At 35.9% G+C, this 20,863-nt stretch overlaps 3 protein-coding genes and 1 pseudogene across 3 annotated transcripts; 2 read left to right on the forward strand and 2 right to left on the reverse strand.

Annotated features, from left to right (window-relative positions):
- Positions 1 to 2,174: 2,174 nt before the first annotated feature.
- Positions 2,175 to 5,156, forward strand: LOC129305626 (probable pectate lyase 4; the record flags this gene model as incomplete). Its single annotated transcript, XM_054945611.1, has 5 exons — positions 2,175 to 2,403; positions 3,010 to 3,361; positions 3,447 to 3,657; positions 3,755 to 3,823; positions 4,706 to 5,156. Coding segments are annotated over 5 exons (1,107 nt in total), but the record flags the coding sequence as incomplete, so codon positions are not given.
- Positions 5,157 to 5,529: 373 nt separating this feature from the next.
- LOC129306103 (exocyst complex component EXO70H1-like) lies at positions 5,530 to 7,947 on the reverse strand. Its single transcript, XM_054946463.1, has one exon. It carries the CDS (start codon positions 7,866 to 7,868, stop codon positions 6,072 to 6,074), a length of 1,797 nt encoding a protein of 598 aa, XP_054802438.1. The 5' UTR covers positions 7,869 to 7,947; the 3' UTR covers positions 5,530 to 6,071.
- A 5,128-nt stretch (positions 7,948 to 13,075) lies between these two features.
- Positions 13,076 to 15,488, reverse strand: LOC129306419 (60S ribosomal protein L35-like). Its single transcript, XM_054947030.1, has 4 exons — positions 15,354 to 15,488; positions 15,108 to 15,243; positions 14,855 to 15,011; positions 13,076 to 13,323 (listed from the first exon to the last, which is right to left on the reverse strand). Exons 1-4 carry the CDS (start codon positions 15,355 to 15,357, stop codon positions 13,249 to 13,251), a joined length of 372 nt encoding a protein of 123 aa, XP_054803005.1. The 5' UTR covers positions 15,358 to 15,488; the 3' UTR covers positions 13,076 to 13,248.
- A 596-nt stretch (positions 15,489 to 16,084) lies between these two features.
- LOC129304357 (UDP-glucuronic acid decarboxylase 1-like) lies at positions 16,085 to 19,291 on the forward strand (annotated as a pseudogene).
- Positions 19,292 to 20,863: the final 1,572 nt, after the last annotated feature.

Raw genomic sequence — 20,863 nt, forward strand, 5'->3', positions numbered from 1 at the left:
TGAAAAGTTGGGTTAGTTCAAGATACAGACTTAGCCATTGATAGCCACTGGTGTTATGTTAGAGGTAACAAAAAGATATAAGGCTGGCATTTATCATGCATTTATAGTTTCAGCCACATGGTTATTGTCGTTGTAGTTCGATGTGTTTTAGAGGGTGCATGATTGTCATCATTACAATCCCATTATGTGCATTCTTGATTATATGAGATAATATGTGTTGCACGCCTAGTCACATGGTTGTTTTTTTTTATGCCGATGTTATATTTGATATATATGTATGTGATCTTGATTTATTGTCATTTGCATCCATAATTAATTGACATGCAACTGTATAAGCTAAATTGATATTGGTTATTGAGTGATTATATTCACCCCTTATTCTTCAATATTTTCAGGACTTAGCTCATGAGATTAGGATAGGAAAAATGACTGGGAGGCATAGGATTTTGAGTAAATCCTACTTGTAGGCCTTATAGTTTTAAATTATGTGTATTAAATATTATTAATTTTTCAATTAGGATTTTATTCCATGGTTTTGTCTACTTGCATTATAGTTGAGAATACCTTGTGTATTTTATATCCTAAGTTAGGGAGTTGTGGTTGTAAAGTTTGTTTAGAGCCGAAATACTAGTGCAAGTAGGGTAAAATGTATTTGGTGGTCAATGATTGAATACTAATAATTTTCTACAAAATTACCTCCCCTTTTTATTTTGTGAAGCAAGTGGGTTGAGTGGTGAATTTATGATATATATGTGTTGATTTGATTGTGGTGTATTACACGAGTTTAAATTGATCCATTGAGTATGGTCTAAAGGTTGATGTAAGCTTTTGACACTTTTATTGTGATTTGGGTACCATAATTGTGAGTAATTGTGAAAAAGAAGTGAGTTTTGTAAATGATGTCCAACTTTTGATAGAAAAATAATTTGATCGTGAAATTTGTGCCATTAGTTAGAATTAGGAGAAAAGTCGCTGTAAACACTTAGATTGCTTTAATTGAACGTCGGAGGGAGAAATGAGATGATCAGAAGCTTGTCTTGGGTGCTATCAAACTCATGCAATGTGCTACAACGCATGACATAGAGGCGAACACACTGTGACTCATTTATAGTAAGCCACAGCTCATGTGCTACTTTTTGCATAGTTCACTGTTTTGAAATTTATATGTAAATATTTGATTCTTTCTTTAATTTTCATGTTCCACACAAATTTTAAATTCTGATTCGTGAATGTAAAATTGTATGAAAATATTTTAAATTGTGAACTTGAGATTCCTATTGTGAAATTCTACAGTTTTGGATAATTACCTCAATTTTGGAAGATTAAGGGTGGACTAATAAGAGTAATCTTACTTGTCCATCCAAGAGATTTTACAATCATGATTTTTTTAATAAATCATAAGTACCTCCTCATAACAAAAGTTGTCAAATTGGTAAGTTTGAATAAATTTATAATGAGAATATAAAGTTGAAACTATAAATTTAAAATCTAATAAATAACTATTAAAAATACGTAATTAAATAATTAAAATATAGAGCATAATCATAATTTGATTTAGATGTGTTAAATATATATATGATTGAAATTAACTCCTATACACTGTGGGATTATCATATTCAACATAAAAATTTTAAAATAAAAACTTATTTTTGAAAGAATCACATTCAAGAATCTTGCAAAAAAAAAATATATTCATAGACGTGAATTGACAATAAGTTTCATTTGAAAAATATTTTATTTTTATTTTAATAATATTATTTATGATTCTCCCCTTATTTTATATATATATATATTATATATATGGTATTTCCTCATATAACAATGGCCATTGCAAATTTGAACCGACAAGGTAAGGATCCTAAATCATAATAACAAATAATAACAAATCCATTCTCTTTTCTGGAAGGATGCCTTACTACCTGTGCCGGTGAACGGCCACGATCGCTTCATCTCTGGAACTGTTGCTTGATTCTGACCCAAAAAAGAAACTGTAGTTTGATTTTTGGGCGATAATAACTCTTTGAGAAGGGAAGAGGAGTGTCGGCAGTTTGGATTGCAGTGACACAGAAAGAAGCGTTTGCTTCGTTTAGATTTCATTTTCAGTTTCTAAATTCGAACAAAACGTGTGGCTGCCAATTAATGGGGAACTCAGTCGGCCATCGTAAACACCGTAACTCCGATCAACTACCCCACACCACCGTCCTATATATACGCTGCTCCGCCTCACCTTCCGATCCCAATCTCAGCTCCTCCTCTCACGGCCACTTCATCGCCGGAATGCTCTCTTACCTTATTCCCATGTCGACTCCACTTTGCGTGCTCTCGCCGCCCGAGCTGAAGGCTTTGGTGGCTGTGCCATTGGTGGGCTTCATGGTCCCCTTTATCACGTCACGACCTTAGCAGGTTCTCTCTAATTCTGATTTTCGCTTCTTCATTTGATTTCATGTCTTTAAGATATGCCTTTCGCGCCGTTTTGCGGATCTGGGGTTTAATTGATATTAATTGTTACCTTTTTTGTTTTTATCATGTTTATCTTTAGTTTTCTTCTATCTTTTTTTTTTTTTTTTAACAAGTTTATCTTTAGGTTCTTCATTTTACTTTTCCTTGCTTCTCTTGATTAGACATCACATTGTGACTTCGAATCTTGCAATGCCTTGCAATGTTTATGATTGGTTTCCCGTGACTTCTCTTACAAAATTAACCATGGGTTGTTATATTCCAATTTGCTATGCGGAAGGATTTGAACTTTCTTGCATAAAGCTTTTTTTGCCCATACAATTAAGTTTCCTGGGAAATATTGTGATCTGTGAGGACTAGGGGAGCTCTGGTTCTAAAATATATGAATGATCAACCATACGTCAACTTTTGTAACTCTTGACGACAGACTGAAGTCCCATTTGGCTCTTTGCTGTCTCTGATATGTGAGAGTGAGAGACAGACGCACATGATATATGGTATTGCAGTGGACTTTTTATTCTGACATGCTTCTGGTCGTTTTTCTGACCACAGATGATGGGCCAGGATCACTTCGTGATGGTTGTCGCAGAAAAGAACCATTGTGGATTGTATTTGAGGTTTCCGGAACTATTCATCTTTCATCTTACCTGAATGTGTCATCTTACAAGACTATTGATGGCCGAGGTCAAAGGATTAAACTCACTGGAAAGGGTTTGCGGCTGAAGGAATGTGAACATGTAATAATTTGCAACTTAGAGTTAGAAGGTGGTAGAGGACCTGATGTAGATGGCATTCAGATCAAGCCTAATTCAAAGCACATATGGATAGATCGTTGTAGCCTCCGTGATTTTGATGATGGCTTGATAGATATTACACGAGAAAGCACAGATATTACTATTTCTAGGTTAGATAAATTGCATATTCTGAGATTTCTCATTATTTGGCCTTTTCTATTGTTCACTGAACAAATGTTCCTTGACCATCTACAGGTGTCATTTTTCTCAGCATGACAAAACGATGCTTATTGGCGCAGATCCCTCACATACTGGTGATAGATGCATAAGGGTGACCATTCACCATTGTTTCTTTGATGGGACACGACAGCGGCATCCTCGTGTAAGATTTGCAAAAGTACACCTGTACAACAATTACACCAGAAATTGGGGCATATATGCTGTTTGTGCAAGCGTGGAGTCACAGGTGATGATGTGTTAATCAATTGGAATTACTCTTGATGATGAATTTTGAATCTTTAAGGATATGCAAAAGTCTTATTTGCCTCGTACATTGATAACAGATATTCTCACAGTGCAACATCTATGAAGCAGGGCAGAAGAAAGTAGCATTTAAGTATCTTTCTGAAAAGGTATCAAAATCTATGTTTTTCTGGCTATTATCCTTAGGTGGAAGTGTTACTGAGATAATCAAGAAGTTTTATTTTTGCCCATATTTTTCATCATTTGGTTTCAGAGCACCTACAGTTGTTTCTTGCATAATTTAGTGGGATTTATCCATCCACGTTCTCTTCATTGCTTGCTTTCAGTTTGCCCGTGGATTTTATGTTGATTTCAACTACAACACTGAATGTATTAGAGGCCAAACTACTTGTTTTATAGTCTAAATCACTTCTTAGTATGTGTGAAATCTCTATCTGAAGTTTCCTCTTGTGTTCTTTACATGCGATTCCATTAATATGTTCTCAACTGCACCGAATTATAATATCTCTTGGCCTTGCCAAAAAGTAGTATTTTCCAATTTTCATATCTGCTGGAATTCTTTCACATTTTGCAACTGGGTGGCTGGTTTTGGAGCCAACAATTTTACCACAAAATTGACAGTGACTATGGGGAATTGGATCAGAATGCGTCCATTTATGGTTGAGCTCCCAGCACGATCCATATCTGGAGTGTAGACAATGGGCAAGATTATCTGCACATCTATTTGTTGTCTTCATCTGGTTTCTAATAACTAGGAGCCCTTTCATCTGTACATTGGTTTCTGGTCTGGTCTCTTATTTGGGTTGAGGTGTTGGTTGTGTGAACGGCCATTTTTTAGCTGTCTATGTTAGCGGGTATGGGAATGGGGAACCTGGTGTGCTGAACTGCTGATCGGCTAATTCAAAGACCGACCTAAAGTGTGCAATTTTTTTTTTTTTTTTTTTGCACTGGAAAATTGAGTGACACTTGACCAATCAGATGTGAAAATTTGATGAGTTGGGTAATTATTTAGATGGTGTACATGGTTGCAGGCAGGAGACAAGGAAGCAGCAGCGAGTGGTCACATATGGTCTGAAGGAGACTTGTTCATAAGTGGAACTCAGGCAGGCTTGATGACTGAGACGAAGAGCGTGGGAGCTACCGCATTTCATCCCAGTCAGCACTATACAACATGGACAGTGTCACCTCCTACAGAGGATCTCAAACAGCTTCTTCATCACTGCACTGGATGGCAGTGTGTAGCGCGGCCACCAGATCAGCCCGCCCCTGGCTGCTGAGATCACAAGTAATTCTGTGATAAATGAGCCAATTAGTCTGCTTCATATGTATGTATATAAATGCGGCGGGGATTTATTGACTTTATGGTGAGTTGATTGTGTGCATAAACTCAACAGCTTGGTTTCTTATATCCATCCTAATTCCAATAAACGTCTGCGGTTTGTCCTTTTTTTAATATATAATTACCCATTATTCATGGGTCGACTAAATAAGACTATACCAGCAGCAAAACTCTCCCAACTAATATTTCATACAGCTGCATATTTAGGGTACGAGCTTGAGACGACTGATTGCGGTTTGTCCTTTTTGGTATACTGTTTACTTTAATATTTGTGATTTTTTTTTTTGTTTTTTCTCTAGTAGGCGCAATGGGTGCGCTTATAAAATTTATTTGAGCACATCGATCTTTGTTGATATGATTAGTGGGAAAGGGTTACGTTCGTGCTGCAACGTTGATATCTGTCTTTATGCACGATGTACAGGATAAAAGATTATTTAGTTTTTTTTTAACTAAAATGTTGTACTTTTATTTGTAATGTTTAAATTATTCTAAGCTGTGTAAAAAATTCAAAATATATATCAATAAAACCACACAGAATCATATGAAATAAATGGAAGAAATAATAACATATTTGTACGGAAGACAAAAATTGCGCCGTTCATCGTGACCATGTGGTTCCATACAAACCATTAATTAATTTTTTTTTTTAATACATTGAGCATATTGATCGATGATGATTGCCGGAGCATTTTGAGAGAAACGAGTTGAGATCCGAATAAGAAGTCGTGCGTCGTACATGCTGATAGCTGTGCGCTTCTAGATGTGTTGGGAAAAGTTACCGAACGAGAACTGCATGCTTCTGAAATTACAGACAGCGAGCTTTTGGATTCATATATCTTTGGATTTGCAACAACTACTCATAACCAACATAAATGTTAGTACTTGACGAATTTCAACTGCTTTCACCACAGGTTATTTAGAATTAGTGAATCGAGTCTGTGATGCTTTTTCTTCACCAGGTTTTTCCTGATGAAGTTATCGGAGGGAATACGTTTGTGAAATCTGAATGCTGCACGGAGGACATGATGTTTGTTATGGACGACGACGACGACGGTGTGCTACTGGATCGTCCTCGCAAAGAAGAGATTCGATACGTAACTCGCCACGTCTTCGGGAGTGAATGGGACATGCTCTCTCATTTCTCTCCACGAACCCCCAAGAATCCTGTGCGCATCATAAAATTCCCGATAAACTGGGACTACTTTTCTCGCAATTGATCCCGTGATTTCGTCTCTCAGCGTCCGATCTGCCACCACAAATGAGTTCTGCTTCCGGTATGCTTTCTCGAAATTGAAGTTGAAGTTCTCAAACATCACCTTCGCCTCCGCCGGCGATAACGCCGCCTTTGGGTTTTCAGGCAGTGACGAGAAGACTTGCCCCCATGCCACCTTCTCGTAGTTCGCTACGAACCATTTCATCTTCTCTTCGTGCTTCACTATCCACTCGTAGCCCAGGACCGTCTGCAAGGTCGAGTTGCGGACTCTGTCGATGACATGATGCAGATTATTTGCGAGAAACAAGTAGCCCAAGGAACCGTCCTTGTAATACGCTGCTTTGCCGTCCAGTTTACAAAGGAGGACGAGAATTAGCCAAGCTATCCTCGCGGAGAACGAAGGATGCGCTGACGAGTTATCGGAGTCTGAACTATCTCGGGAAGTCTCCGGAGGCGATGGCAACGGCAAATTTGGCAGAGAAGGCCAGCCGGCGAACATGTCAGAGAGTGTGTTGTCGTAATCTGTGAGAAGCGAGAGGTAGCTCATTGCCTGTTTTGTCAGTGGGTGGACGCCTCCGTCGCTTACCGAAGACCTGGAAGAGTGCTTTTTGATCGTGGACTCGAATTCTAAGAACACCGTTCTCACTGATTCGCTGAGCTGAGTAAGTGATGTGAGCCCTTGAGATCGAATAGCAGAGGTTGAATCGAACGCAAAGATGGATTCGATCTCCGGCCACAGTGCAGATAATTCAGCGTACATGTCCAGCATCCGAAATATCTTCTCCGGCGGCGATTTCTTTGATTTGGCGACGAGTTCGGGTAATCGGAACAGACAAGTGGCTCCATCACTAGAAATTTCGGCGAAGCAAGATGCTCTAATGGATTGCGAAGCGCCAAAAACATGGTCGCATAAGATTCTCTCCCCGTTGAAGAGCGTCTTCACCGAAACGTTCACCGCCTCCAACCAACTCTTGATTTTCAACTCGAGAGCTTCCCAATCCATCTTATGAATCTTGGACGAGCTCAATTTGTCAACGTTGAGACGATAAAGGCCTTCAATGATGATCGACTTCCTGATACTTACGTACACGCTGGCACATTCCTTTGAATAACCGCATGAGATCATACACTCAGCAATCGACCTCAGGTTTTCCATGGCAATGGAAGACACCAGTTCGACTTCAGAGATCGAATCGCCTACTTCTCGAATTTCGCGGTCCGGCGAGCCATCATCAGTTTCATCGTAATCGGAGGTGCTGATGGAGGTCCGAGAGGATCTAACAGAGACAGATTCGGGATCCAGGTGAGCGCGATTTATGGAGAGAATTTGGTAGAACTCCTTCTGAAGCCTCTTCATGGCCATCTGCATCAAGTTCTGGGCGAGAACGAGTTGTCGCGAGTCCAGGGAGTGCATGAGCCGGTGGAGATGGTTGACGCACTTGATATACTGAGTGGCCTCGGTTTTGTCGTGGTGGAAGAGAGAGGTGACTTTGGCATATGAAGAAGTCTCGCCGTTCCATTTCAGAATCAAAGCTTCAGCTTCTTCGAAACTAGAAGCAGGGCTGCGATAAGGAGACGACGGCAGAGAATGACGGGAAACGGAGAACGACGACGTTCTGGGTTGAACGCAGAAGCCTCTCATCGTATTTTAATAAACAGGTTCTGGTCGTTAGCTATGAATTTAAAAATTTGATGGGAAATTCAAATTGAAATCAACGGGGACCGGGAGCGGTGGGGGAATGGAAGAGAGAATAGGTGGGGTATATATATAGACTGTGGAGCCCACAAATGAAAACGAGTGAGGTGATTTGAAACACAATGAAAGGTCTCTTTGGGGACAGGCAAGCCATAAAATTGAGAGACTTTTTGTTCCAACTAATATACTAATTAACCCAAGGTTAGATATTTGTTTCTGTATTCGTAGATTTGGGATTGTATTCAATGTATTCTACGTGGGCGTAAAAAAATCTACGGGTATCAATCGAAGAAACTGGGGTAAAACATTTAACAATCGGGCAATTTTAAAAGGCACTTGATATCGACTTTCTATCGTGATCATTATAATCAGGACTGGCAAATAATCACCGGCCGTCAACTATTACGGCGTGATTTAACTCGGGAAGAAATGAACATATTATTAAACAATTAAATTTTAATTCTTCTAGCGATCAATTCCGAAATTTATACATTTTTGCGCAGTTTTATACAATAATTATTATTTTTATCTAAACCAGACCATTTTAAATTCGTGAACCGTTAATTAACATGCTCTCGTGACTCATCTTACATTTAACCATGTTCGAAAAGAATTCTCTTTGTAAATTTTAAGTCTCATCTCATATTGTAATCTCATCGTTGAGGTCTTGAGGAGATAAATTAAAATTAAGCTTTCAAGGTCAATTCGCAAGTCAAGCTTGACTTATCCTCTCCAAACAGAAGAAGAAGAAGAAAAGACCAGCAAATTAAAATTATCAAGTGTGCACACGTCGATATTCTCAATAGTCGGCTCCCAACCATTGAAGCAATTGATAGTTTCAACGTGCGTATAAAAAAGTATACACAATTACATCAAATTGCAGGAAGGAAACGGCGAATTCCCAGAAACTGAAATCTCTTGACGAGAATTAATTCAAATATTAATAAGTTTATTTGCCTTCAATATTTCGAGAAAGATAATCTCAAAAAAAAAAAAAAGTTTTCAGAAAGGCGCATACAGCTGCTCAAGTGGACGTGATCGTTCAACACGACATTAAATTCAAATAAGAAATCTGAAATCGTAAGATTAATTATGCACTTCTGACTGGCAGCAACTTGCCTGCTTGCCATCGCGCGGCATGGCATGAACTGGCTAAGGTCAATTACGTGTCGAAGAACGCTTCCATTAAATGACCCTTCCATTTTCGTATTAAACAATCAAAAATTATGAATTTGATCATTCTCCCCCTTTCTTATCAGGAGGAGTGAACGATAATTGATTTGTTTTCTTGTAATTTTCATTTTACGAATGCATGTCAGTTTGATCCGAAAAAAATAAAAAATTATATATTTTTTGTTGTTGGTGTTTTTGTACTCAAAAAGTGCCATGTTTTTTTACTTCTAAAATCAAAAGGTGAGTGTTGGCCTTTGATCCTCCGAATGTTTATAACTTGTTTGACCATTCTCCTGGCTAGCTTGTTTTGTTGGGTGGATTTTTTGATTTTGTTTTATCAGTCTTAACTTGTCTTTGTGTATGTTCCTTTGGTTTCCATTCTTTTGAATGAAGCGTCCAGCTATTATTCAAAAAAAAAAAAAATCAAATGATGATTTCATAGGTCCTTTATTACAATTTTCTTGAATAGAAGTATTTAACAATAAAGCAAATTTAGAAATAAATATAGAAAAACATGCAAGACTTGCATATTAAAAGCAAACATGGTATTGATGAGGATAAAAAGGAAATTACAACAAATAAAAGATGAACAACTAAAAGGAAAAGTATTGGCTCACTATTATTATTGTTCTGCTAAGAGTTGGTGCTCTATTAGTTGTTGGAAAATTTCAGTGCTCTTTGTTGGATGCAAGCTAAGGACATTGTGTCAGATCTGTTAAAAGATAAAAAAAGTCACACTGGATGAAGAAGTAAAGAATGATGCAGGGTCAATATGAGTTTTGCATTAAGCAATTAGAATTGTTGAAAAAATGTGTTTGTAGAGCTGAAAAGTTAAAGAGTTTAAGTCATTGTGTGTGTGGCTTCACCAATTGTCAATTTTTTCCATAGTTCATGCTCTTTTAGGATAAATAATTGCAATTTTTATCAAAACTTCCTCTGCTTCCACTTAAATGGTGTATTGTTTGATCAAATTTTCTCATAACTTTCTCCTTTTTAAAAAACTTGGATGGACTTGGGCTAAAATTATTATTGTTAGTCCAAATAATTAGGCTTAAGGCCAAAATTAGATTTTAACCCAAATAATTTTAAAAGAGAGTAAAGGTGCACTTTTATGCTTGAAGTATTTTTCAAAATGTACTTAGTACTCTAAATTATTTAATGTAGCATCTTTATTCTTAAAGTAGTTAAAATGTGAAATTTTCTACCCCAATGTTAAATAATTGATGTTGACCATTAATATGTTATGAGAGAAAATAGTTGTACTAACTAATGGATAATATTTGTTCGTGAGTATTTAATATCAAGTGGAGAATGCTAGTTTTTAATTACTTTAGGGGGTGAAAATATTACACCAAATAGTTTAAGGCTAGCCACCCCTTGTAGAATACTTCAAAGGCAAAAATACACCTTCACCCTTTGAAAAATAAAACAAGTTATGATAAATTCAACTTTCATCTTTACATAATTATAATTTTCATTTCGCTCTCTTTTTATAATCAAAAGTAGATGCATGTTTTCAAACTCTTAGAGCATTTACAAATTATCCACTAACAAGGTCCTCACATCAATAACGAGATTTAATCTCACGACCTTATGAGTTATGAGCTACTCCCTCTGATCTTATTTGTAAAATACCTTCTAGAAGTAATTTTTAATTCAAAATATAGGTAATCTTGTGATATTTAAACTACTTTTTATTTAAACTACTTTTTCTAATTTTATAATTTTTTATTAACGTCAAAGTATTTAATATAGTCATATCATTATTAAAAGTTAAGGATAAAAAAGAAGTACATCTCATTTTTTTTAGACTAAAATGTATACAACCCCTTTAAATTGCAAATGACCCCTCTCATCATTCAATGTTTAAAATTAACCCTCATGAACTTTTATTTTGTTTTTCCAAAACCCCCTACCATTGGCATTAAGTAACTATTATTTTATTAATATAGTTATCGCCATGTCATATTAACACAATACACATGGCACATGACTTGAAAAAAATATTTTTATTATTTTTAACACAATTTAAGCAAGGGTGAAATTGTAATTTTTATTTGTAACACACACAATGATTTTTCATTTGAGCAATATTATTCTCATTATTTACAGGTAAAATAATTTTAAAAAATTATAATTATTGTTTTGTTATTAATTAAAATAGCCTTTTATATTAGACAAGTGAAAAGAAAAATATATAAAAATTATCATTGATAAGAATCATAAACATTTTGTTACCTGTTTTTAAATATTTTAGATATTTTTCTTTTTGCTTGTTTAATATAAAAAGGCTATTTTAATTGATAAAAATAATAAAATGACAATTTTTTTCTTAAACCATATTACTTGTGAACAATGAAAATAATATCACTCAACTAAAAAAAAGAGAATCATTGTGTGTGTTAAAAATAAAAATTATAATCGTACCCCTTCTTAAATTGTGTTAAAAAATAATAAAAATATTTTTTATATCATGTGTCATGTGTATTGCATTAATATGACATGGCAATAACTATATTAATAAAATAATAATTAATTTATAGTAGGGGGTTTTGAAAAATAAAATCAAAATAAAAGTTAGGAGGTTAATTTTAAATATTGAATAATAAGGAAAGTCATATGCAGTTACCTCAAAGTTCAAAACGATCTTATACATTTTAACATTTTTTAAGATATGAAAAAAATTAACTTTTCTTAAAATTTATAAAATGATTGAAAGTATCTTTCAATAAGAACAAGAGGGAGTAACTTCTTACCAGCAGGACTAACTTTAAATACAATTATTTGTGTAGTTAGAAGATTCAAATTGATGGAGGCATGCATAGTTTGCTTGGCTACGTATTTATCTCTGGCGGGGGCCGTGTGGCAACGCCTTCGTGGATGTTGAAAACATAACTCAACGTATTGCGGCGAGGAAATTAAAGTCATAATGAAACTTGAATTTCCACTTGGGCACGTGCGAACCTGAAAATGAAGTCGTCGTAAAGGTTCCTGAAGGGAAGTAATAAAATGGGAAGGAGAAATAGGAATTTTCAAAGGATGATGCGATTAGCGATTGATACAGGTTAAGAGACGGAGAAGGTAATAGCAACTGATGAAACCAGAGAATGGAAAAGAGCCCCAAGAGGCAGGAAAGTTGCAACGGCACCAGCCCAAATCAAAGTTAAAGTCGCAGAATAATTGAGATTTGAGAAGAATATTTGGGAAACATGAACGATGATTTGGAGACGAACGATGGTGCCTTTAAAATATTTGGGAAACGCCAGAACGAGTTTGCATTACCTACTCTTTATTGACAATTCTTAACAGTAGGGGGTACTGTATAGAAGACGTATTTCAAAAGTCAACTTATTACTTAAAAATGGACAGAACAACGCCGTGATATTGGATTCCACTATATGGTTGAATAGAATAGCCCTAAAAACTGCTTTGTTCATATGCGTGTAAGCGCATAGGCTTGATGGACAACGCTTTGTCTTTTGGGGAACAAGTGACGGGATGGAAGAGAGCCGTCGTCGGACGCTGCTTCTGAACAGGTGGTGAGGAAATAGGAGGAATAACAATAAAAACTCCAAAAATTAAATTAACTGTTAAATCCTAATAATATTTAAAAAATGAGTTTTAAAAATCAATTCAAATAGTTATAAATAAAAATTTGAATTGAAACTTGAACAAATTATTAATCAATAAAAATCCATATTTAGTTTACAACATACTAAACACACACACACACACACACACACACACACACACACACATATATCAAAAACCTAATTGTTTTTATTCTTTCGGAGCTCCCTTGAAAACATGGCATCCTTTCCATGCAACGAATATTCTCTCAACTAAAGGAGTCTAGATCCACATGAAACCGAAACCAAAATCTGGACGCAAAGCCAAGTTCAATGGCAAAATGAAATTACCAAATTAACAAGCATTGCAAAAAACTAATAAATCACTGCCATCCACGCACACAAGAATAATTTCTAAGCAAGATCTTTGTAATTTGATAACTTTTGGAAATTATAATGTGAAGCAGCATACAGGGACGTCAAACAAAAATAGAGGGCTTGAAAAATTAGAATGCCCATCGAATGGCAGCATCCGAACCTAATATTCAATACATGAACTTGACTGGTCTAGAGAATGGATTACCCTACACTTTGATGGCATACTTCCTCAATGGAAAGTACATCTCCTTCTTATTTTCACGCTCTGTCTTCAATGATGCCTACACCCGCCAAATTGGGAGAACAGTTTAAGATAAACCACATTTATAAGAGCATGGGCATTAGTAAACCGGGGGTAAAAGAGTGCAGATCAAGCAAGCCAAGAACTTTCAACCAATTCAACTATGGTTTAAACAAACAAGTATTTTCCAATTTCCAAACAAGATTTGTACAAGTTAAACAAATGAAAAAAAAAACCATCCCTGCAGACAAACGATTGATTATTTCATTCAAGAATTGAATGAAGTAATGGAATTTTTTTTAATAACGAGACAAGAAAATGATGTAAATCAAAGCTGAGGATAAAAATTCTGCCTTGACAATTAGCCAAACCTCAATAACCTAATTACTTTAGCCCATTTTTCAGATTCCATAAATGCTTCTGTTAATAAAGGAATCGCTATCCAAGGGCTCTCATACAGATGTTGATGTGGACAACTTGATCAATCAAGCAGCAGCCGATAGGACTACCTTATCCAGGGGTATTGGTACTCATTTTGCCTCTAACCAAGTCATATCTGTGCAAAATCGCCCAACTTTCTTCCAGCTTCTTGACTTCGTAAGTTTTATTTTTTAGTTTTATATGGTTGGTTTGGAAGGTTTGTTAGGGTTATTTGAACCTGAACGACCATGGAAATAGTATATGGGCAAGTTTTTTTTGTTAGATAGAATGTTGAAATAAACCCATATGGGTGGCTGTAGTTTTAATGTTTTATTGTTGCCTTGCCATCCAACATAGGAAGTTTGAATTTGGTTCCTTAGAGACAATATTCTGTGCCGTGCTTCTGTGAATAAAGGAATTGCTCCTCAAGCGCTCTCATACAAGTTGTGAAATTGAATTCGGTCTTCTCAGACATCAGCACTTACATCAACTAGAAGAACTCTAGCATCACTGCTTTAACGACACCATGAAACTAGACTGTCACATTATGTACCCAATCCCCAGGAATAATTTATTAAAACGAAATATTTATGATCAATGATACAAATCCATTCTACCCTCAGATCCTCTCATACAGAGGGCCTCTAAGATTCTCCATTACGAGACTAAAATGGCTTAAATCAATCCTATCCTAACCAATCGTCAAAGACTTCTCTAAGATTCTCCATTACGAGACTAAAATATCTTAAATCAATCCAACACAAAAAATAAATAAATAAATAAATTTTAAGACGTACGAAATATAAGAAAAAAGCCCATAAAAACTAACAGAACTCAACCTCTTGTACCACGTTCTTTAAACATAAATACCAAGAAATTATCATGCTCGTAAGCTAGTCGTTATCATGCCCTATATAACCCAAAAGCAGAAATCATAATTCGACATCTAAGTTTGAAGAATGCAAACTTTTCGACTCATCTAACGTTCTAAGAATATCATATCATAGACATATAACAAAGTTATTTTTTATCTTTTAAAGTTTGTCATCAACCAGTTGCTCCACAAATTAATAATGCAACCTTTCAAACAAACAAACAAATTACAAAGGAAGTCAGAAAATGCACAAACTACAATATAGAATAAATAAAACCTGGTGTTTTGTGAGACGCCTGCGAATGGCTCGGGTCTTCTTGGGACGGAGATCAAGAGGCAAATACTTCTTGTTTTTGTAAGCCTCTCTCAGAGCCGCTTTCTGCTTCTGGGAAATAACAGTCAACACCTGCGCTATTGACAGCCTCACCACCTTACTGCAAAGTCACCAAACAACCGTTTCTCCCAATCAGTTCATAAATTTTAACATTAGAAGTGCCATAAGACTTGTATACAGAACAGAGGATTATTACATCTTAGAGAGCTTGTTAGGGGCACCGCCGGTGACCTTGGCGACTCGAAGTAGAGCGAGCTCTGCCTTGAGATCCTTCAACTGGCTGAGTAGATCTGCCTTTGTTTTATTCCTCAACTCGTGCACCTTTATCCTCGCTTCAATGCCGTCAATATACAATGCAGATCCAATCCAAAAGTTCAGATTTCGAATGGAAAAGTTAAGAATATATAACCCAAATCTGAAATTATTTCGGCGACGGACTTACCCATTTTCTCCGGTGAAAAGCAGGTATGGTACTCCCGAACACTTGAAACCCTAATAGCATCAGAGGCGGGATAGGGGAAGGACGACCCCTGATAAACAAGGGGCCGCCCGTTTTCTGGGCTGTGAACAAAACGGGCCTACGATAGCCTTATTTGGGCTACACATTTCATGGGCGAAAATGGTCACATTACTCGGCCCTTTGTTAATCGCAGTAGATGTGATTTATGTTTAACATATTTATATATTTATTTATTTTTAAATCATAAATGTTGAAGTGCTTGTTTTTAGTAAAATTTTACCATTATATGAGTCGGTGAGTGCATTATGAGCAGCATGCACATAATTAGATTTGACAAATTTTGATGAATTAGGTCTTACGCCTTACTAACAAGCCAATTAGACATTAAAAGCCTCTGGGCAATCCAATATTGGATCTCAGATTTAGAAGCAGCTAATGGTTTTGGCAGGGTTGATTTCCTTTGCATTTATGCCTTTTCTTTTCCACCATAACTATCATTCAACAAACATCCTCTCCCTTCCTTGTTCTGCTTATTGCTCAAATAAATAAGATTTTTTGAAACAAGAATATAAGCTCGAAGTTTAAGGCCCATTCAGTATGACAAAGTCGTTCTCCAATGCTCACATCTACACCCACATTCCAAGTCCCTCTTTTCACTTTCTCATTATTTTCAACGCTCAGAAACTGTGCAGTTAAATACCGATTCTTAAAATATGAAGCAGCCATATAAGCAAACCAGCTTAAATCATAGACGGGACGAAGAGATGCTGGGTGCACAGACAGCTCCACCATATTCACCCAAAACCCTTAAACATCCTAGATCCCTTCCCAGATCGATCAACTATCTATTGAAAGAACAAAGGCTTCTCTTTATCTTAGTGGGTGTTTTTATTAGCTCCACATTTTTCATCATTCAACCCACCCTCTCTCATCTTTCCCCATCTAAATCCCATCCCTTCGTTCCCAGATCCTTCTCTACGGGCTTGACGTGACATGATGAGGTTTCCAGTTCATCTTATGGGTTGGGAGGCAAAGTGGGGAGAGTCCCAGTCGTACTTAGTCACCAGCGTTCAAGGATTGTGGTCACCGAAGGGGCAGGTTTTATAGGAAGTCACCTCGTCGACAAGCTTATTACCAAGGGAAATGATGTCATTGTGATCAATAATTTTTTCACTAGGAGGAAGGAAAATTTAGTTCACCTATTTGGGAACCCATAATTTGAGCTCATTCGTCATGATGTGGTTGAACCAATTCTTTTGGAAGTCGATCAGATCTATCACTTGGCTTACCCTACTTCGCCTGTGCATTACAAGTACAATCCCATCAAGACCATTATATCCTTCATCTTTGAATCATTATTGATCGGCGATGGGCATAATTTTTTTTCATATTCACTCAATTATAGTGTTTTAAACTCAGAAATTGAGATTGGTTGGGTTTCATCTTACTGTTATTTTGAGACCCTTAACTATATAGGACTCACAAGACAAACGTGATGGGCACCCTTAATATGCTGGGACTCGCGAAGAGGATTGGTGCAAGGTTCCTTCTTACTAGTACCAGTGAGGTTTACGGTGATCCACTTGAGCATCCCCAGAAGGAGACTTACTGGGGGAATGTAAATCTAATAGGTCGGCTTCTAAATGTAAAGAGATTTAAAGTTTTCTTGTACTGCAGTCATACTTGACATATGTATTGTGGTTCAATAGTTTGAAAATACGTGAAAATTTTAGGTGAGAGGAGCTGTTATAATGAAGGAAAGCGAACTGTAGAAACCCTGTCAATGGATTATCATCGAGGTGCTGGAGTTGAGGTGGCTTATATAATCAATCTGTGCCTAACTGGCTATTTTAAGTTATCTACGTTAATGTCTATGTTATTGGGTATTGGCTAAGAAGTTCTGCGCTGCTATACTATACCATTACGATACTTAGAATATGGGTGCATCTTGTTTTGTCATTGCGCTCTTGCCTATTCTACTCATGATGCTTTATTTGTCAATCCAATAATTCTTCAAACGATTAGTTCTCCTCGAAAATTAAAGTGAGATGTAACTAATGAGCTAAAAAACTCAGTATGCTTAAGTGATTTACAACTTGTTAAACTCCCACTCTTGTATATTGTATCCACTGTATTCAAATGGTGATATAATCATTCTGATCAATACTATTTTCGCTCATGGCCATGGGAAAAAGGTTGAGTTCTTAAGACTGGAAGTGATTGTGTTGGTAGCATAGAAATCCTGTATTGACCCTTTTTAATACAGGGAGAGTCATTATTGAAGAATAAAGATAGTGAAGAGTTGCCAAAATATTCTAATCATCATTAATGAAGTTCCTAAATTTGTCTTATTACTCATGTATGAGTAACTTGTTTGGCATTTTATGATTTCATTTTATATTGAGACTGAAACGAGTCTTGCTGGTTATTAGGTTCGAATTGCTAGAATTTTTAACACATATAGACCTCGGATGTGTTTAGATGATGGTCGTGTAGTAAGCAATTTTATTGCACAGGTTTGGCTCCTCTCTCATTCTTGTGTTTCTCTGGGCCTTAGAGGGGGTTATTGTGCCTCATACCTTTATGTCCATGTTTCCAGGCAATTCGCAAACAACCAATGATTGTATATGGTGATGGGAAGCAAAATAAAAGCTTCCAATATGTGTCTGATTTGGTATAGTTGTCTAAACTCTTTTTTTGAAACTTTACATAGTTTTGAATCTTTTTTGTTTATGCTATTAGTCATGCATACCATTTGTTTAGCACAGGTTTATGGTTAGCAGAAAGAATCCATTTGCTGGGTCAAGTTTTAACTATTGAGCACTGCATTTGAAAAATAGCCTATTAGATATGACTTGGAGTTTTAAAGAAACCTAGATAGACCTTGCTTTTCAGAAGAAATTATGTTAAATATACATTGGTTGAGGATACTATTTTAATGAAATATGTCCTAGAAATATTTACAAATATTGTGAAAATTGATAACCATTTACCTGAAATTTCAGGGACAAAATTTCGTAACTTTCTTATAAAAAATACTTGAGTTTTTATGACCTGCTTATCTTGTCAGAAAAATGTTTTGATACCCAATAAGATGACCATTCAAGTGAAAATGGACTTTTATGAATAACAGAGAGAATCCGTAAAGCAAAGAAAAATAGCGTTTGGAAGGTTAACTGAAATTTGTTTTCTGTTTCTTATGATTTTTGTATGATAGAAATTTGATTTCAGAATGTAAAGATTGTGGTTAGTCAAAAGAAGAATGTAAAGATTTTAAGCTGGACAAGTTAATATCAACGAAATACTTTGGGGATTTGCTTCATATGAGAATATTTTTATTTGGCCAGTACTTGTGAATCTCTATGCTACTCTGTAATGATGCAACTGAGAGCTAATTTTTTTTGACTTACAGGTTGATGGGCTAGTGGTGTTGATGGAAGGTGAGCAAGTTGGACCTTTCAACCTGGGTAATCCAAGAGAGTTCAACATGTTAGAACTTGCTCAGGTATTGTCTTCTTCTTGGCCTCTCTTTTTTTCATTTTTTTAGCTTAACTAGAGATGTGTCCCATGCATTGCATGAAACTGAAAACACTCTATTCAGTTACAGTTACTCCTCAGTATGAGTATTGAGGGGAAGGAGGAGAGGACAGAGACATAAGTTATTATTTTTATTAGTATACTCTAGTTGTCATCTTTTCATAAATACACAGGTTGTCAAGGACATAATTGATCCAAGTGCTACTATAGAATACAAACCAAATATGGCAGATGATCCCCATATGAGGAAACCAGACATTAGTAAAGCAAAGGAACTGCTGAACTGGGAGCTAAAAGTCTCGCTGAGAGAAGGGCTTCCTCTTATGGTTAGTGATTTTTGGAATCAGATTTTGAATGAAGATGAAGGAAAAAGGATGAAGTAAGAATGGTAGGCAGTAAGCCCTCTATGTATATAGGGAAGAGTTTGTCCCCACTTCAACATCTGTAGTTTTTTTCATATATTATCAATGTCAACATAGTGGAATGGATTATGCAGCACGTCAAATTGTATAATCTTATATCTCGATTGTCTATATACATATTTGCCTTCTTGGCACAATAGACAAATTTGTCAAATTTTGTCAGCAATTTTCTTTTGACTATTGTATTAATTTGATGTATGATGTTACAAAGCATAAAATTTAAAGTTTTTTTATGTAAAATATTGATATCCTACACTGTCAGATCATCTAAGAATTTGATCAAGCTCCAACTAGTTGAGAGGACCACTATATTTGTTGTTATTTATTATCCTCAGTGTAGGTTTGGGTCTCTCGACCATGGGGTCTAAATTGAAATAGTGCGCTAGCCCTGATGACGGGGCTTTAAGCGTTAGTTTGCTCTAATTGGGATAAATAATTGACACAGTTCAGTTTGTTTTACAATTGAGTCCCTGCTTCAGTTGAAATTGAATTCAGATTACTTTGTATCCATTCATTTTTATCTATCAACAAGTAATTGTTGTTGATCATACCTTCTCCTTGTGGAACTTTAGAATAGTCCACAGGATACCTTGAGTTGTAAAGTTGCAGTGTCGAACTAGTTAAAGATTGTGGTTTGTATTGTTTTATAAATTTGCAGCTCTTGCCTACTACGGATATATTATATATGTTTGTCGCGTTTGTTCCAAATGAAATTTATTTTAATGAACTAGTTACTGAGGAGAAAATTGTGCAAGTGTATTATTTTTGTTCAGATTCCTACACAAGTTACTGTGAATAAGTCTGCAAATATCGATGGGTTTTTTCAAGTTTCTAACAAAGTTGAAGTTAGCGAATCATCTCATTGTCATATATGATCTGCTAAATTAATCAATAATAAGTAATGTTGAGGATGGCATCATTGATGAAAGAATGAACTACTTAGGTATTATAGGAATGCGAGTAAGAGGATGATTGTGAAGGCATCGCTCTGTTCACTACATCGGGTAAAAACCATTTTTAAAAAACAAGTAACTAACTATCATTTATTTTCATGAATAGATTCAAAGGTAGAAATATTAAGATAAAATAGAGCAGCATGTTCATATGATAGCTCTGATAAATAGAAGATAAAAAAAGGTACACTTGGTTTATTGCAGAGTCTGACTTGATTAACGCTGTCATGTGTCAACTACTGAAATTGTTATTTCTTTTAATCTATGAACATTTTAATGTTGACTACTTCCCATCCTTTTGAGTTCATCTCTCATTGTTGCAAGCACCTTGTATATTGCAAATAGCACTGACTTTTCCTTTAATGATCTTTCAAAAATGTCTTAATGAGTAACATCTATTAACATTAAACCCCATTAAAAATGTTGTCTTTTTGAGTAGCCAATTAGCATCTTCCACATCCATTCTTGCCGTTCAATGCTTCATAAAATGATAGAATCGATGTCATTTCAACAAACTTGGCACATAAAGATGTTGTAAAAATTTATCCGTTGCTCTGCTTCATCTGGCCTCAATGTTCAA

The sequence above is a fragment of the Prosopis cineraria genome, unplaced genomic scaffold, assembly GCF_029017545.1.
Source record: "Prosopis cineraria cultivar Desert tree isolate PC_DT_omini unplaced genomic scaffold, ASM2901754v1 PC3, whole genome shotgun sequence".
Classification (NCBI taxonomy): Eukaryota; Viridiplantae; Streptophyta; class Magnoliopsida; order Fabales; family Fabaceae; genus Prosopis; species Prosopis cineraria.